This window comes from Pagrus major, chromosome 16 (genome assembly GCF_040436345.1).
Source record: "Pagrus major chromosome 16, Pma_NU_1.0".
Taxonomy (NCBI): Eukaryota; Metazoa; Chordata; class Actinopteri; order Spariformes; family Sparidae; genus Pagrus; species Pagrus major.
The window spans coordinates 12,493,449-12,506,758 of NC_133230.1; the positions used below are offsets into that span (position 1 = coordinate 12,493,449).

Here is a 13,310-nt window from a genome sequence, read left to right on the forward strand (position 1 = left end):
TTTTTATGTTTTATGTCCCTGATCTCATCCCTGACAGTCATTCCATGATCTCCTTTGTGATTACACACACGTTTATAGCTGAACCTATCAAGAGTTTGTGAGGATAGTTGTGGAGTTTTCCATATTTTTGTTTTCTTTTTTCAGACTTTTGCCTGGAATTGGCTCTCAAAATGCCCCCACAAAGAAAAACTACCCTTTACTGTTTTTTTACAACTTAGTATTTTTATAGCTCCAGCCGTATGTTTATATCAGTTGTGATAAGATTTTACTCATCAAAGTAATTGCTGAGATCTCAGACGAGGCAGCGTCACTGAAAATAGGCGCATTGTAGCGTTGGAGAGCTCAACCCTGAGTTTTATGATACGCTGTAGAACTGATGGCTGGAGCTGCAAAAATGAAGTTGTAATAAACCGTTTTTCTTTAAACCAACAAGGTGTAACTTCCTGGACAAAGATAGTTGATTGTTGCGTGATTGTATCTTTGTGTCAGGAAGTTACTTTTTGTTGCTTTAACTAAACATTAATGTAGATTTTTTTTTTTTTTTTTGCCTGGAATCTGTTCCCTTTATTGCACTTCATAATTTTTGTAGTATTTTTCCAGCCGTATGGCGGATATGATAATTTACTCATCAAAGTAAATCCTGAGCTCTCAGAACAAGGCAACACTGCTAAAAATAGCTACATTATGACAACACTTTGATAGGAGCAGCTTTATCGTGCACTGCAGAACTGACGACCAGAGCTGCACAACTTTTCTTTAAGCTGCATTTGACGTAAATTTGAAATTTTTGTGGTCACAAAGGAGATCATGACCAATGCAGTCATGAATGTCGAGTGAATCGTTTTATTTTGTCATCTGGTGGTGTTAAGACGTCTTCGTCTGTGTGTGCACTCTGACCTGTGGAGTCAGGAGTGCTGATGGGTGGGAGGGATATTTGTCAAAAACCTGTTTTGAAAAGGGTAACTGTTAAAAAAAAGAAAAAAGAAAAAAAAAAGGAAATATTGGAAAGGGTGAGGATTTGGTTGCAAAATGGCAAGAAAAAGGTCTAGTATTAATGGCTGAACTGCCCCTAATACTTCTACTGTGCATAGCGAAATTGAATTGGACCTCTTAATTTGCTGCACTAATGTAGACTCACCCACGCTTTAGGTGATTTCAGCCAAACTTAATGGTGAACTCAGCAGAATTGTTGTAGTAAGCTGAGGGTAAAGTTACAGCAGTATTTCCCTGCAACATGGATAGAAACCAGTGGTGTTATGACCCTAAATTGGCTCTCAAATTTCCTGTTTTTTTTTTTTCAATTTAAATGTCACTGGGGGATAAGGTTGCTCCAGTATTTTCTCTACAACATGGGTAGGAAGGAGTGGTAATACAGTGGTTCTAAATTGGCTTGCAAAAATGTTGGTTCAGTTGATCCCACATGCTTAAAAATGTTCTTTTCTGTAATCAGTTTTTACCTGAGTTCAGTCTTCTCACTACGTATTGGTACCTTTTGTGGCCCCGCTTCTCCCAAATCAGTTTTCAACCCCATGTTCAAGTGATTTTTACATCATTTTGGACTTGAATTGTGAATTGCCTAAAACCAGACTCCATGTTTATTTTCCTCCCTCACTGTCCTATTATTCCCTTTTTGTGCCATTGGAGAAAAACTCAGTAATGATTGGATGATACGGCAAAAAAATGTCATCCTCTCATTGTTCATCTTTGTTGCTTTAGTTTTTCTTTCCTTATGAAACACACTGAAAAGGCACAAGGTATCTCAACAACTTGTGTTCATCACTCTGTCCTCTACTGTTGTAATGTGGAAATACATGCAGGGGTTAAAAAATTCAATAAATTGAACTTAAATTTACGCTGACTTGTGATCTCTTTTTCTTACTCTCTTCAGACTTTTGTATTCACTGATTTAGAAGACAAATGCACAAATACACTGGACATACACGTCACTGGGAGTAATGCAATACGACCCATGTTAACAATAGTTATTTCTGAAATGGTCCCAAGAGGAGATAAAAGCATACAGAGACGACACGGACAGGGCATCAAGCAACAATCACCTGCAGCCCATATCGGTCTCAGTTAATCTTGCATCATGTATACGAAGGAAAATTAAAGGTGCATTATGTAAGACCTTGAGTGAAAAAATAACTGTTCTCTTGCAGATATTATATAGCACCTTTTAAAATGACTAATGCCTTATGACGTTTATCAAAAAAACAAACAAAAAATCCACTAAGCAAATACATCTTAAGTATTATGACACTGGAAAAGGAATTGAAAAAATATAGTCTTTCTTTCTGCATATTAATATAATACAAATTCATGTGTAGTAGCCATCTTGAGCGAAGCATTTGTCAGTACGAAGCAGATAATCACAGTAATGGTAATTATATATGTGACAATACTGATAAACAACATGGTAATATAAGAAACAAGAATAGACATACTTTCTATGTAGTATCCTGTTCAAATGTAACACAAAAAATAACTTATTAGGGAGAAGATCTGTGTTTCAACAGCCTGCATGTCTTTATTATTCTCCTCTGTGATAACATTACATGATTCATATGAATGATGTGGCTCCTACACGGTGGACACAGCAGGGATGTGAGACTCCTGAGCGCTGCTGCTGTGTGAACTGTGGCTGAATAAAGAGAAAGGCGCTGTTGTGTGTCAGCTACAAATTCAATGAACTGTGTTTGGGAGCGTTGTGACTTTGTCTTCAGACCCTCAGGCTGCAGTTTGACCTTGAAGGTATTCTATCCATGACATTTTCATCATCCGCCAATCGGTGGCCTCGGACTGTAACGTCCCGCCCCTCTCCAACTGACTGAGCCAATAGCGTTTGAGTGTGGGCGTGACGTAACAACATAAAACCCCGCCTTTGATTCTTCACACATAACAAATGAGCGACAGGTCTTTCCGCCAATCATTTCTGAGAGTTACGACTCGTCGTCCAATCATATCGCGCTTTTAGGAAATAGGCGGGGCCCTGGCGTCACGCGTCGAGCAACTTCTTCTTTGGTGCCACCGGTTTCAACTTCCGGCTGCATCGTCCTCTGGAAATCACAACGTGAGTAGCTATCGTTACCTGTGTGTTTTATATAACGAGAGGTTTCGCTGGAAACATATCAACGTATTAGCTGTTTATTCGTCAGTTGCCACCTAACGAAGCGGTATTTGTTTCCCTCCGCCGGCAGCAACTGTGTGTTTTAATGCTGTCAGCCGGTTTACAAGCTAGCAAGCAGGTTAACCACTGCACTAAATGGCGCTAAAGAGCTAGCTTAGCTAACTTTTTTATACTGGCGTGTAGGTTCATTTAAAACATTAGCAACATTTAATAAAGAAAGTAGTAAACACTCCTTATTTTATCAACCATCCCCATCACGTAATGTTATTGTTTTTTTAATATAAGCCGGTGTTTCTTACGTGCTGCAGCTCTAACTTCATATGAATGAGCATGAGCTGTGTGAAAGGTTAAAGGGGCACTCCACCCATTGTACTCGTAGAGATCAGATTTCTCAATATGGGAAATAACAGCCTAATGTTCTCTCTTGGTTTTAACACAGTCGCTCATGCACCCTCTCTTTGCTTTATCACAGAATGGGCAGTGTTTTGGCTGCCAGCTCCCCCAACCCTCCACCACCAGCCTCTGGTGGTGCTGCCGTCCCGGGGCTGACGGTGCCACCAGGCTTTGGGATGCCTCCAGTTTCCTCAGTTTTATCTCCCAATGAGGCGGCCTCAGGACAGCAGCCAGAGGCAGAAAACCCTCTGCCTAACCCGGGTGCATTTGATGAGTGTCATCGCAAGTGCAAAGGTAAATGGAGAAGTCACAGTCTTGCTACTGACAAATACCACAGGAAACTGGGTAGAAGTAGATATTAAGCTGCATTGCAAGGGAACATGTAGCAAACTTGTAAACTTCCTGTTTTTCCTGGTGTTGCATCCATAGGTTTCATATCTGCATTTGTGTGTTTTTGTTCTTTCACAGAGGTGTTCCCTATGCAGATGGAGGGCGTCAGGCTAACTGTCAACAAGGGCCTTAGCAATCACTTCCAGGTCAGTTACGTTCATTTTTACATTAGATTTCTTTACCCACAGAAATCAGAACAGATTTCTTCCCTGTTTGCATTGGCCTTTGACTGACTGATACACAGAATAAAGCCTGACTACATCTGAAAAGCTCAGGTTTTTCTGCAAGATTTCAGTCTTGTGTGTGTCTCAGCAATTCCACTTGGGTTGGGTGTTTGGCGTCCATCGCTGGGTTGTTTGTATTAGGTGATTGTTTGGGGGTCATTTCTGTCATTTTATTGTGTTAATTTAATGATCTGCTTCCAAAGAACTAGTGAAAGACACTGTTCTGAGACAGACTCGTTCACAAGTCAACACCGTAGACATACAGGCCAAAAATGGCATAGTGAGGAGAGGGGACAAACGGTATTGAATTCCAAGAATCCACTTGAAATGTACTTTTTTAAATCCGTAAGTTAAAAAAGAAATTCAGAGTTTTGTACCTCCGCTCTGCCTGCTCTCCTCCACACAACACTCAGTAAAGCCTCAAAATATTTTCACATTTAACTTGATGAATTACGGGTTTATTTTGACCAAACCTAGGCTGATGATTGTTGGGACCGATTAACAAAGACAGTTTTTTAACAATTTTAACATATTGGCCAAGCCTAAATTCCACTATGGATCAGACCAAATGAAGCAAACTGCAGATGTGTTAAAATGACATTTTGATTTAGTCCTTTTTCAACTCTCTTTAAGGTGAATCACACTGTGCTGCTGAGCACCATGGGAGATTCCTCCTACAGGTTTGGTGCAACATACGTTGGACCAAAGCAGATGGGTCCAGCAGAGGTACGCTGCCATAAAGTCACTGTCAATCTCATCTGTAAGATGTTTGTTTATTTCCTCTTGTATGAACTTTTAATTGAATGTTCTCCTCTTTTTGTTCAGTTTTTTCCAGTCATGGTGGGAGACATGGACAACAGCGGCAGCCTTAACGCCCAAATCATCCACCAAATCTCCAGCGGAATACGTTCCAAATTGGCCTTCCAGGTAAACCGGCAACATGTTTTCCCCTGTTGGACCTTTTATTACATAACTTAAACACCACCATAACCTGATTATAGCATGTTTTCACTTTGAAAGTTAAATTATATTTATTTTTTTCTCTCACTGTCCATGATGTTAACTGGAGCTAGACTGATAAATTTGCCAGGCCAGAATTGGCTTGTCACACATAATTGTACCACTATCTGTATACAGGGTTTGTGCAAAGTTTTGATAGTTCGGAAAATTTAATGTAATTTAGTAATGTGCTTGAATTCTAATATACTTCTTGAAAGATGCATGATTGTCAACATAATCTGGTGTTTCATCTACTCACTCATGTAAACCAAAGATCTTTCTATATTTGAAATGAAACGATCCCATTTTCATATTCGTTCCTCACACCGACACAGATTGGAACTAGATTGACAAAACATACTATAATACAATCAAAGTTAATGTGATAGCTGGTAAATTAAACAAAGTGACAATATACATTCGATGCTGAGTGGATAAGGGAATTCTGTAAACTGAGTTTTTCGCAATTGCCTTTGTAGTAACAGTTTAGATGTGATGATGAGTGCTTCAAGAGTCTTGACATTTTTGGTTTAGGTATCTTAAAAAATTTGTACTAACAAAGCTGTACAAACATAGTTTGATATAGATATATGTTGACCGATAAGTCATAAGTCATATAAGTCATATTTGCCTCCTTGCAAAGTTACTTCTGCCAGACTGAAAAATGTCTTCACTCATTATGAGTCTTGGTCGCATTTCTTAGATAACAAAACTTTACAGATAGTCACCAAAAATGTTTGCGTATGTTTTCTGATTGTGTAAAACGTTATCAGCTGATATATCCTTATCATATTTTTTTTAAATCTCATATAGCCTGTTGATCTTTGTATCAGCCTTATAAATCCAGTTTCATTCAGGCTTTAATGTTTCTAACTTTGTCCAAATCTGTCTCATCGCAGACACAACAAAACAAGTTTGTGAACTGGCAAGGCGATGCTGAGATCAGGGGAGAAGATTTTACTGCAACGGTAACTCTAGGAAACCCAGACGTCCTTGTCGGCTCTGGTAGGTCTTCAGTCAGTGACGCTGTGTCGATCCAATCTGCAGACATGTTCACATTTTGTCATCCAGAGACTAAAATAACTTTTTTTTTTATCTCTGATGTTTTAGTATTGTTTAAAACTTTCTGATGGAATGTTTAGTTTGACCAAAACAAAGATGTTGTTCTGAAGCTGAACACCTCTCGTTGTCCACCTGTCAGGTATTGTTGTAACACACTACCTCCAGTCCATAACACCAGATCTGGCTCTGGGAGGGGAGCTGGTTTACCACCGCAGGCCTGGAGAGGAAGGCGCAGTGATGTCTTTAGTTGGCAGATACACAGGTGAGACACATTTTCAAACATGTTGTCTCGATCCACTTTTTGGAATTAATGTGTCCATAATGTTTTTTATTATTATTATTATTATTATTATTGTTTGGATAAATCAGCATTGACCTCACCTCCCTCCATACAGGTAGTAACTACATCGCAACATTGACGCTCGGCTCAGCGGGGGCTCACGCTTCATACTATCACAAAGCCAACGACCAGGTAACTTTGTCGCCTTTAACTTGTTTTACATGTTTGTGGCCTCTTGATGTGTTAATGATATTTTTAACTGTGTGCTGCTCTTCAACAGTTGCAGATTGGAGTAGAGTATGAAGCGAGCAGCCGCATGCAGGACACCAGCGTGTCGTTCGGTTACCAGCTAGATGTTCCAAAAGCCAATTTACTGTTTAAAGGTACAGTGTGTATAAACTTTTATTTAAAGGGCAACACGTTCATTACCACAGTGATCACCCTGCACAGGGAGCGATCTTTACAACTGTCTTCAAGTTTTTAGCCAACTATTTTTGTTGTAAATTACAGAGGAAAATCAAAACGGCAAGACATAATGTTGAATCATCGCCTGTCGTGCAAATTATACATATATATTAACTGATTTGAAATTAACAGTATTCTAGGAGTCAAAATGAAAAAATTCCAATGACAAGTCGCCATATTATCACAAAAAAATTATCTTAAGAGCCAATAGTCCGATAGCCCCTGTAGTTTTAGCTCCTTAGGTTTTAACACAGAGATTCAACAAAACAAACTCCCAAAATGTCAAGAAATTAGATATTTCTATACTTATTTTCCTTAATAAGCAGAAAAACACAACCGTACACATTCTGAATTCAAGTTTCTCTCTTTACCAAACTAAGAGGAGCTTAACTGCCCCGTTAATTCATCATGAAACACACTTCATTTAAACTCGACATAAACAAAATAAAACTGACAAACGGTCTTGTTTTGTCTCTCCACAATCTCCTCTGGTTTGGTTGAAATAAATCCTCACCTCACCAAGTAAGTTGTGAAAATATCACAGCTCTACATGCCGCTTTCACCCACCGCTGATGTCTGACTTACTCTCAGTTCTCTGCCGCTGCACAACCATCCCGTCCCTGCCTGCAGTGTCTTGTCGTAGTCATAGTCCTGATCAGACCCACTTTAAATCGCCTCTGTACTGTATCCTGTGTCGTCAAACTGACCTTAATTAGCTACCTTCAACTTCTGGCCATATTCTACTAAATACAACTTTTGACAAATGATAAACAGAACAACACACAGACTTAGATATCTGCAGATATTTTATGTTTTTCTCACTTTTCTTGGAAACTTCATACGCCATTCATTTTCATAATAGACCCGTCCTAACGTTCAGTCTCCTGCTTCTCTTTCAGGTTCAGTAGACAGTAACTGGGTAGTTGGTGCAACGTTAGAAAAGAAGCTGCTCCCGCTGCCGCTCTCTCTGGTCCTCTGCACCTTCCTCAACCATCGCAAGAACAAGTTCCAGTGCGGTTTCGGCGTCACCATCGGTTAGACTGACTGAACGGCGGGTTATCGACCCGCGGACAGACGGACCGACAGAACAGACAGACTCACTATGGACGAGCAGACTATGCCGTGTACACTACTGTGTCCCATCAACTCAATCTGCCCCATTCGGCCATTTTCATGTTATCCGTTTCCCAGATTGTGTTTCATCAAATAGAAGGTAATAATGTAAATCTAATGCCTTTTAATCGTATAACATGAATTGCCTGATTGATCAGAAGTGTAACAAATAATGTGGTCGATCAGGAAGTTGTTGACGTGGACTCTCGACACAAACCAATAGACAGTAGAAAGACGTAACACATTATGAGACATTACAGAGGTCTTTGTTTTTGTCACTGAGGTCAGTGCCTGTCGCTCCAGTTCTGAATTTTATTCTTGTTTTTTTACTGTAAAATCTGTCTTGGCGTGCAGTGAATGAAGTCGTTGTCATTTGTTTGTTTAAAGGTGATTTATTGGTTACAGACAAGTTTACCGGCTATCTGGAAAGAGTGTACTGTACTGCATGTTCACAATCCATCACTTGTTTTGTTGCCTTTTTTATGTTACGTACATATGAAACCGTATATATGACCTGTATATACCTCTTGGAAACTGATAAATACCATTTCTTACAAAAAACTGCAAGTCTGTGGTCGTTTCCTTCAGTCGATCTGGTTTCTGCTGGAGTGCGAGTTCAGATAAGAACACATTAGAAACTTTTATAGTAACATGCAAACACAGATGACTAATTGAAATAAAGACGTGAAGCAACATGACAAACGCAGATGCTTCCTCGCAGGTGCATGGCACATTAAAAGGATAAGGTCGCTCAGTGCTCTGGCCCTAAGGCTTCAGGGTGGACATTAGGACTTGGCCTATGATTCACATCACGATTCACTTTTTATACTCATCAATCAGGTCGCCCTCGTGCCCTCTGGATGGTTGCATTTTCATCTCGGAAGAAACAACTCCCCTCAGGACAGTTTAATCGTAGGATAAAGGTGATCATTTTGAACAACTTAGTGTTGATTTGCAGTGACCCTTTCCTCTAAGGGGAGCCAAATCAGGCTGGCAAAATGCCCCTCACAGCTATAATAAATATAAGAATATCATTAGTTCTTAAGATTTGGATATTAGCAGTGTAACCTTGCCTAAAAATAGAAAAGACTAATATTTGGTTGGCATTAAAGGTGCTGTACTCCTGGAGAAGAGTCTTGTAGACTGAAACTGAGTGGAAAGGTTTAAGAAATAAAACCTTTTTAAAGTTATTTCAGGGTGAATGTATTTAATAGCTATTGAATATATTCAAAGGGATGATTAGTCCTCTGGTGTGACATCAGTTAGGATTTGTAAAATGCGTTCTTGAGCGTGATAAAAACAGGATACTCGCTGAAAACTTTTACATTTTTAAATATTTGTTTTTCTTGACCATTTTTATATAAAGGACAGACACTTTTAATATGTGGGCAGTGGGCAGACGATAAAAAATATTAAAAACAAACATTAAATCTTGGCTGTGGACGTGGATTTTAATGCGACACACAAATAAAACACTTCTCAGCAACGTATTGAGTGAATACAGTAACACTGCGAGTTAAAGACTTGGTGAGATGATGTCACGTGGACCGAGTCATTATGTTTGTGTTGTATTTTAGTGCAGCTTTGTAAAATTTCCCTTGTACTGTAACTGTATATGGCATGTTAGCATTATACAAGTTTTTCATGCTCATTGAGACACCGAGAGACTGAACTCACTGCTTAAAGTTTATTTAATAAAATATACAGTGTGTACAGTCAAAATAAATTATTTGTTGAGTGCTCTGAGGTGGATCCATCAGTCTGTTTACTGGGTCTTCCTGGTGAAAGACTCCCACAGACCGGTCAGCTGAGCCTGCAGGTCCTGAGCGCTGGCGTCCAGCTTGGCCTTCAGCTCCTCTCCCAGTGGAACCAGGTTCTGCTGGATCTCCTGGGTTTTCTGGGTCAGCTGGGTCTCAAAGCTCTGGGTCAGGGGGATCATGGTCTTCTGAAACTCATCCACGCTCTGCTCCATCTTCTCCTTGATCTCGTCGGCGTAGGGAACCATCTGGGCCTGCATGTTGGCCATTCTCTTCTCCAGCTGCACCTTCAGCTCCTGGCTCTTCTGCTGCAGGACGGTCTTCAGGTGCTCGGGGTCCATGGCCTCGACGTAGGGGGCCGCCTCCCTCTGCAGCTCCTCCACCTGCTTCTGGAGGTTGGCCACCATCTCCTGAGCTAAGGGCTGCAGGTTAGCGCTCACGGTGGACAGGTCCTTCTCCAGACTGGCCTTCAGCTGCTCGGCCTCCTGGGTGAAGCGGGTCATGAAGTCCTGGGTGAGAGGAGCCACCTGAGTCCGCAGAGAGACAACGTACTGGTTCACTGTGTCGGCACTCTGGGAGATCTTGGCACTGAAAGACACAGAGAAAAACAATCAATAGATGGAAACATGGAGTATTTTAAATGTGATTAGTCTTCTTTATTATATTGGCTCTTACTTCACTTCCTGTCCCAGCTCAGACTGCCTGATCTGGTTCAGGGAGTCCTCAGCGGTGAGAGTCGCTTTAGCAACGTAGTCCCAGAAAGCATCTTTCACCATATCCAGGTTGCTCTTGGGAGGCTCCTGCCACAGGATGTTGGCATTGCAACCTGTGGATAAATAAAACAGCAGATTTAACAAAGAGGTTTGGTGGAAGACAGACACTTCTGGTTAACGTGGATCACTCACCAGAGAAAACAGCAAGTGCGAGAACCACAAGGACCTTCATGACTGAAACTGACTGTGGATAAAGAAAGTAGATGAACAATTTATTTTTTGTATAATCTTACATATAATTGAGTTCTGAATTCATGAGAAGGGTTGTAATATTAATAAATGTGTTACCTTGCAGAGGCAGCTCGTCTCTTCTTCTCTCACAGGCTGATGGGTTGTGCTGTTCAGGCGGCCGTTCTGAGTTTTTATAGCCATATTGAAGGGTAAAGTCCTCCTCTGGCTGCCCCGGTGGACACATTCTTGTCACTGCTGTCACTCCACGTCGTAATTTAAGTGTCATCGACTTTTTCATCTTGTGATATGTACAGTATTCTCTGCCATCTGGGTGGGTTAAGTATCGGTTTATACCCACGTGCAGCAGGTACACAGAAGCCTGTGACTACTGGCCTTTGAATAAATAATTTTGTGACTTACATTTTCAAGTAGAAAATTTTCACTTAAATGTTCATGAAAAGATTTTTTGGCATTTTGGCAAACATGGTGGAGCCCTGACACATGATCAATAACAGGCCTCTATCAGGCTATCGGGGAACGTCTGTGGTCCTAGTTTTGGCGATGTGTCTCGCACCATTGGCACTAATCGGCCTTTGGTGGCGAATAATCGTTAATCGCTCTGATTGGTTGTTCAGATAAGCAGAATCAGTGCACAAGAAAGGAAACTGAAATAGAAAGATTAAAGCTCCTTGAGCCTGTTGCTGTAGTATCTGTGATTTCACCCATCTCCTCCTTTTCTTTGCCTGTGCCATTTGCAACTTTTTATCAGACACATTCTCGATTAGTGGCTATATTAGCGAGAATGGTGTGAAAGTGACAGTAACAGTTTGTATATTTGCAGTCTTGAGGCTTCCAGTTTCAATTACTAGTCACAAGGAAACCAGATGAACTCATGAACAAAAAAATGAAGAACATCTTCTCTGGATTATTCAAACGATATTATCATATGTGTATCATTAACACAATATCAGTATTCCACTTTTTAATATCACATTTATCGTGAATATCGCAGCATTGCGACACCCCTTGTTCAAACTGTAATGAATTGCTATATAAGTTCTTGAAGCTCAGCAGCCAAACACCTTTTTTGCATCCAGGATTTATCATTTTCATGTAAAGTAAGTAAAATTACAGTGCCGCAGCTACGATCCTATGACAGAACTGAAATTTTAAAGAAGAATAGTGCATTTGGGGAGTTGTTGAGAAAACAAAAACAATAAAAAGGGTTCTTTGGAGGCTTAAAGTCGACAGGACACTGGGGGAGGAGGGCATTTAATAATATCATCCTGTCTAAAGACATCTTCTCTTATGTACTTTTGGCACCATGGCTCTCATTTAACGTATTCTCTCTACACTTAAACGACAGATACATGATATTTTTCTTGGTTTCCCAGATCAGCTTCTCCAAATCTCCTTACAATTCGTTCCAAAGTCTTTGTGTGCGTCATATGAAAACACCTGTATGTTTATCAGTAGTTTGTCCTGAGAGGAACACTCTGTCCTATCAGTTAGTCCGGACTGAATCGCTGCATAAGGAAACGTAACATTCCTCCGTGGAGATAATCTGCAGGTCAGATGGCACAGCTCGATCAAAGTCCTGCTCACATCTCGCTGACCTATAAACGTCTGACAACACTGATCAGTCGATATAAAGTCGAGAGCATTCAAGTGAATCAATGTGTTTACTCTGTGATTCTTCAGTGTTCAACAGAAACAAATCAGTATTTGTACCGTATGACACAACAGAGTGAAACAGTCACAGTCTCGTTATCTTATCTGCTGATATTTCTTCGAGTGCTGAAGTTTCTGTGTCACAACTCATCAATGTGTTTACACTGGTTACACAAATCCACGTCTCCTGAGTGTTTCACACTAATCTTAATTTAATTTGTTCAACAGATAATGTGCATTTATTCTCATGGGTTTATACAGAGTCTGACATCATGTAGAAGTATATGTTTTTGTGATTGTTTGTTCAATAACTTATATAATACTTAATTTTTCCGGACAGAATTTTCATATTCAAATTGTTCGGTTCAGTATCAGTTTATATCTGATCAGCAGCAATGAACAGCAGTAACCAAAGTAATAAATTCTTCATTGTATGTGCTATAATATAATTTTTTTAGTCATGCTAGCTGCTTAACATCAGTCTGTCATTCCACCTCTTTGCATTAAAATTTTTTGTACAGACCTTCATGGTCCCTGGAGGATGAACTCCACTGAATTTGGTGTTCTTCTGACTTTTTCTCGGGAGGTTGACGTTGCCATTTTTCTCAAGATGAATTTCAGCAACTCTTTGATCCACTGACTTTACATGGAGCGCAATCATCAGGTCAAAATAATAATGTGTCCAATAACTTTAAAATATCTGCAAAGCTGGTGACTTTCCCATCAGCCTCAGCTGCACTTTGAGCTTTGTGCTAATTAGCAAATGTTAGCATGCTTACCTGCGAAACTAAAACTAATAAACATGTGAAACACTACACCTGCTTAACATCAGTATGATGTTAGATGTCATCGTGAACACGTTTGCATGCTAACAGTAGCATT

General features: G+C 40.1%; 2 protein-coding genes across 4 annotated transcripts; one reads left to right on the forward strand and one right to left on the reverse strand.

Moving 5' to 3' along the window:
* Positions 1–3,016: 3,016 nt before the first annotated feature.
* tomm40l (translocase of outer mitochondrial membrane 40 homolog, like) lies at positions 3,017–8,617 on the forward strand. 3 transcript variants are annotated; one of them, XM_073483331.1, is made up of 10 exons: positions 3,017–3,073; positions 3,603–3,817; positions 3,992–4,059; positions 4,771–4,863; positions 4,963–5,064; positions 6,036–6,141; positions 6,338–6,460; positions 6,594–6,670; positions 6,759–6,861; positions 7,843–8,617. In XM_073483331.1, the coding sequence occupies exons 2-10, from the start codon at positions 3,604–3,606 to the stop codon at positions 7,980–7,982; spliced, it is 1,026 nt and encodes a 341-aa protein (XP_073339432.1). In that variant the 5' UTR covers positions 3,017–3,073; position 3,603; the 3' UTR covers positions 7,983–8,617. The 3 variants fall into 3 exon arrangements, with proteins under 3 accessions (XP_073339432.1, XP_073339434.1, XP_073339433.1); XM_073483333.1 differs by lacking the exon at positions 3,017–3,073 and adding an exon at positions 3,112–3,176; XM_073483332.1 differs by lacking the exon at positions 3,017–3,073 and adding an exon at positions 3,258–3,352.
* A 1,204-nt stretch (positions 8,618–9,821) lies between these two features.
* LOC141011183 (uncharacterized) lies at positions 9,822–10,766 on the reverse strand. The gene is made up of 3 exons (XM_073484434.1): positions 10,719–10,766; positions 10,489–10,639; positions 9,822–10,401 (listed from the first exon to the last, which is right to left on the reverse strand). The coding sequence occupies exons 1-3, from the start codon at positions 10,756–10,758 to the stop codon at positions 9,822–9,824; spliced, it is 771 nt and encodes a 256-aa protein (XP_073340535.1). The 5' UTR covers positions 10,759–10,766.
* Between the last annotated feature and the right edge of the window lie 2,544 nt (positions 10,767–13,310).

What these genes read in the sequence shown, in the direction of transcription:
- tomm40l (XM_073483331.1), top strand. Translation starts at nt 3,604, where the DNA reads ATGGGCAGTGTTTTGGCTGCCAGCTCCCCCAACCCTCCACCACCAGCC. An exon ending in GTGTCATCGCAAGTGCAAAG is followed by an intron (nt 3,818 to 3,991) that starts GTAAATGGAGAA and finishes GTTCTTTCACAG; the next exon opens with AGGTGTTCCCTATGCAGATG. An exon ending in AGCAGATGGGTCCAGCAGAG is followed by an intron (nt 4,864 to 4,962) that starts GTACGCTGCCAT and finishes CTTTTTGTTCAG; the next exon opens with TTTTTTCCAGTCATGGTGGG.
- LOC141011183 (XM_073484434.1), bottom strand. Translation starts at nt 10,758, where the DNA reads ATGAAGGTCCTTGTGGTTCTCGCACTTGCTGTTTTCTCTG. An exon ending in CGCACTTGCTGTTTTCTCTG is followed by an intron (nt 10,640 to 10,718) that starts GTGAGTGATCCA and finishes ATTTATCCACAG; the next exon opens with GTTGCAATGCCAACATCCTG. An exon ending in GAGCTGGGACAGGAAGTGAA is followed by an intron (nt 10,402 to 10,488) that starts GTAAGAGCCAAT and finishes TGTGTCTTTCAG; the next exon opens with TGCCAAGATCTCCCAGAGTG.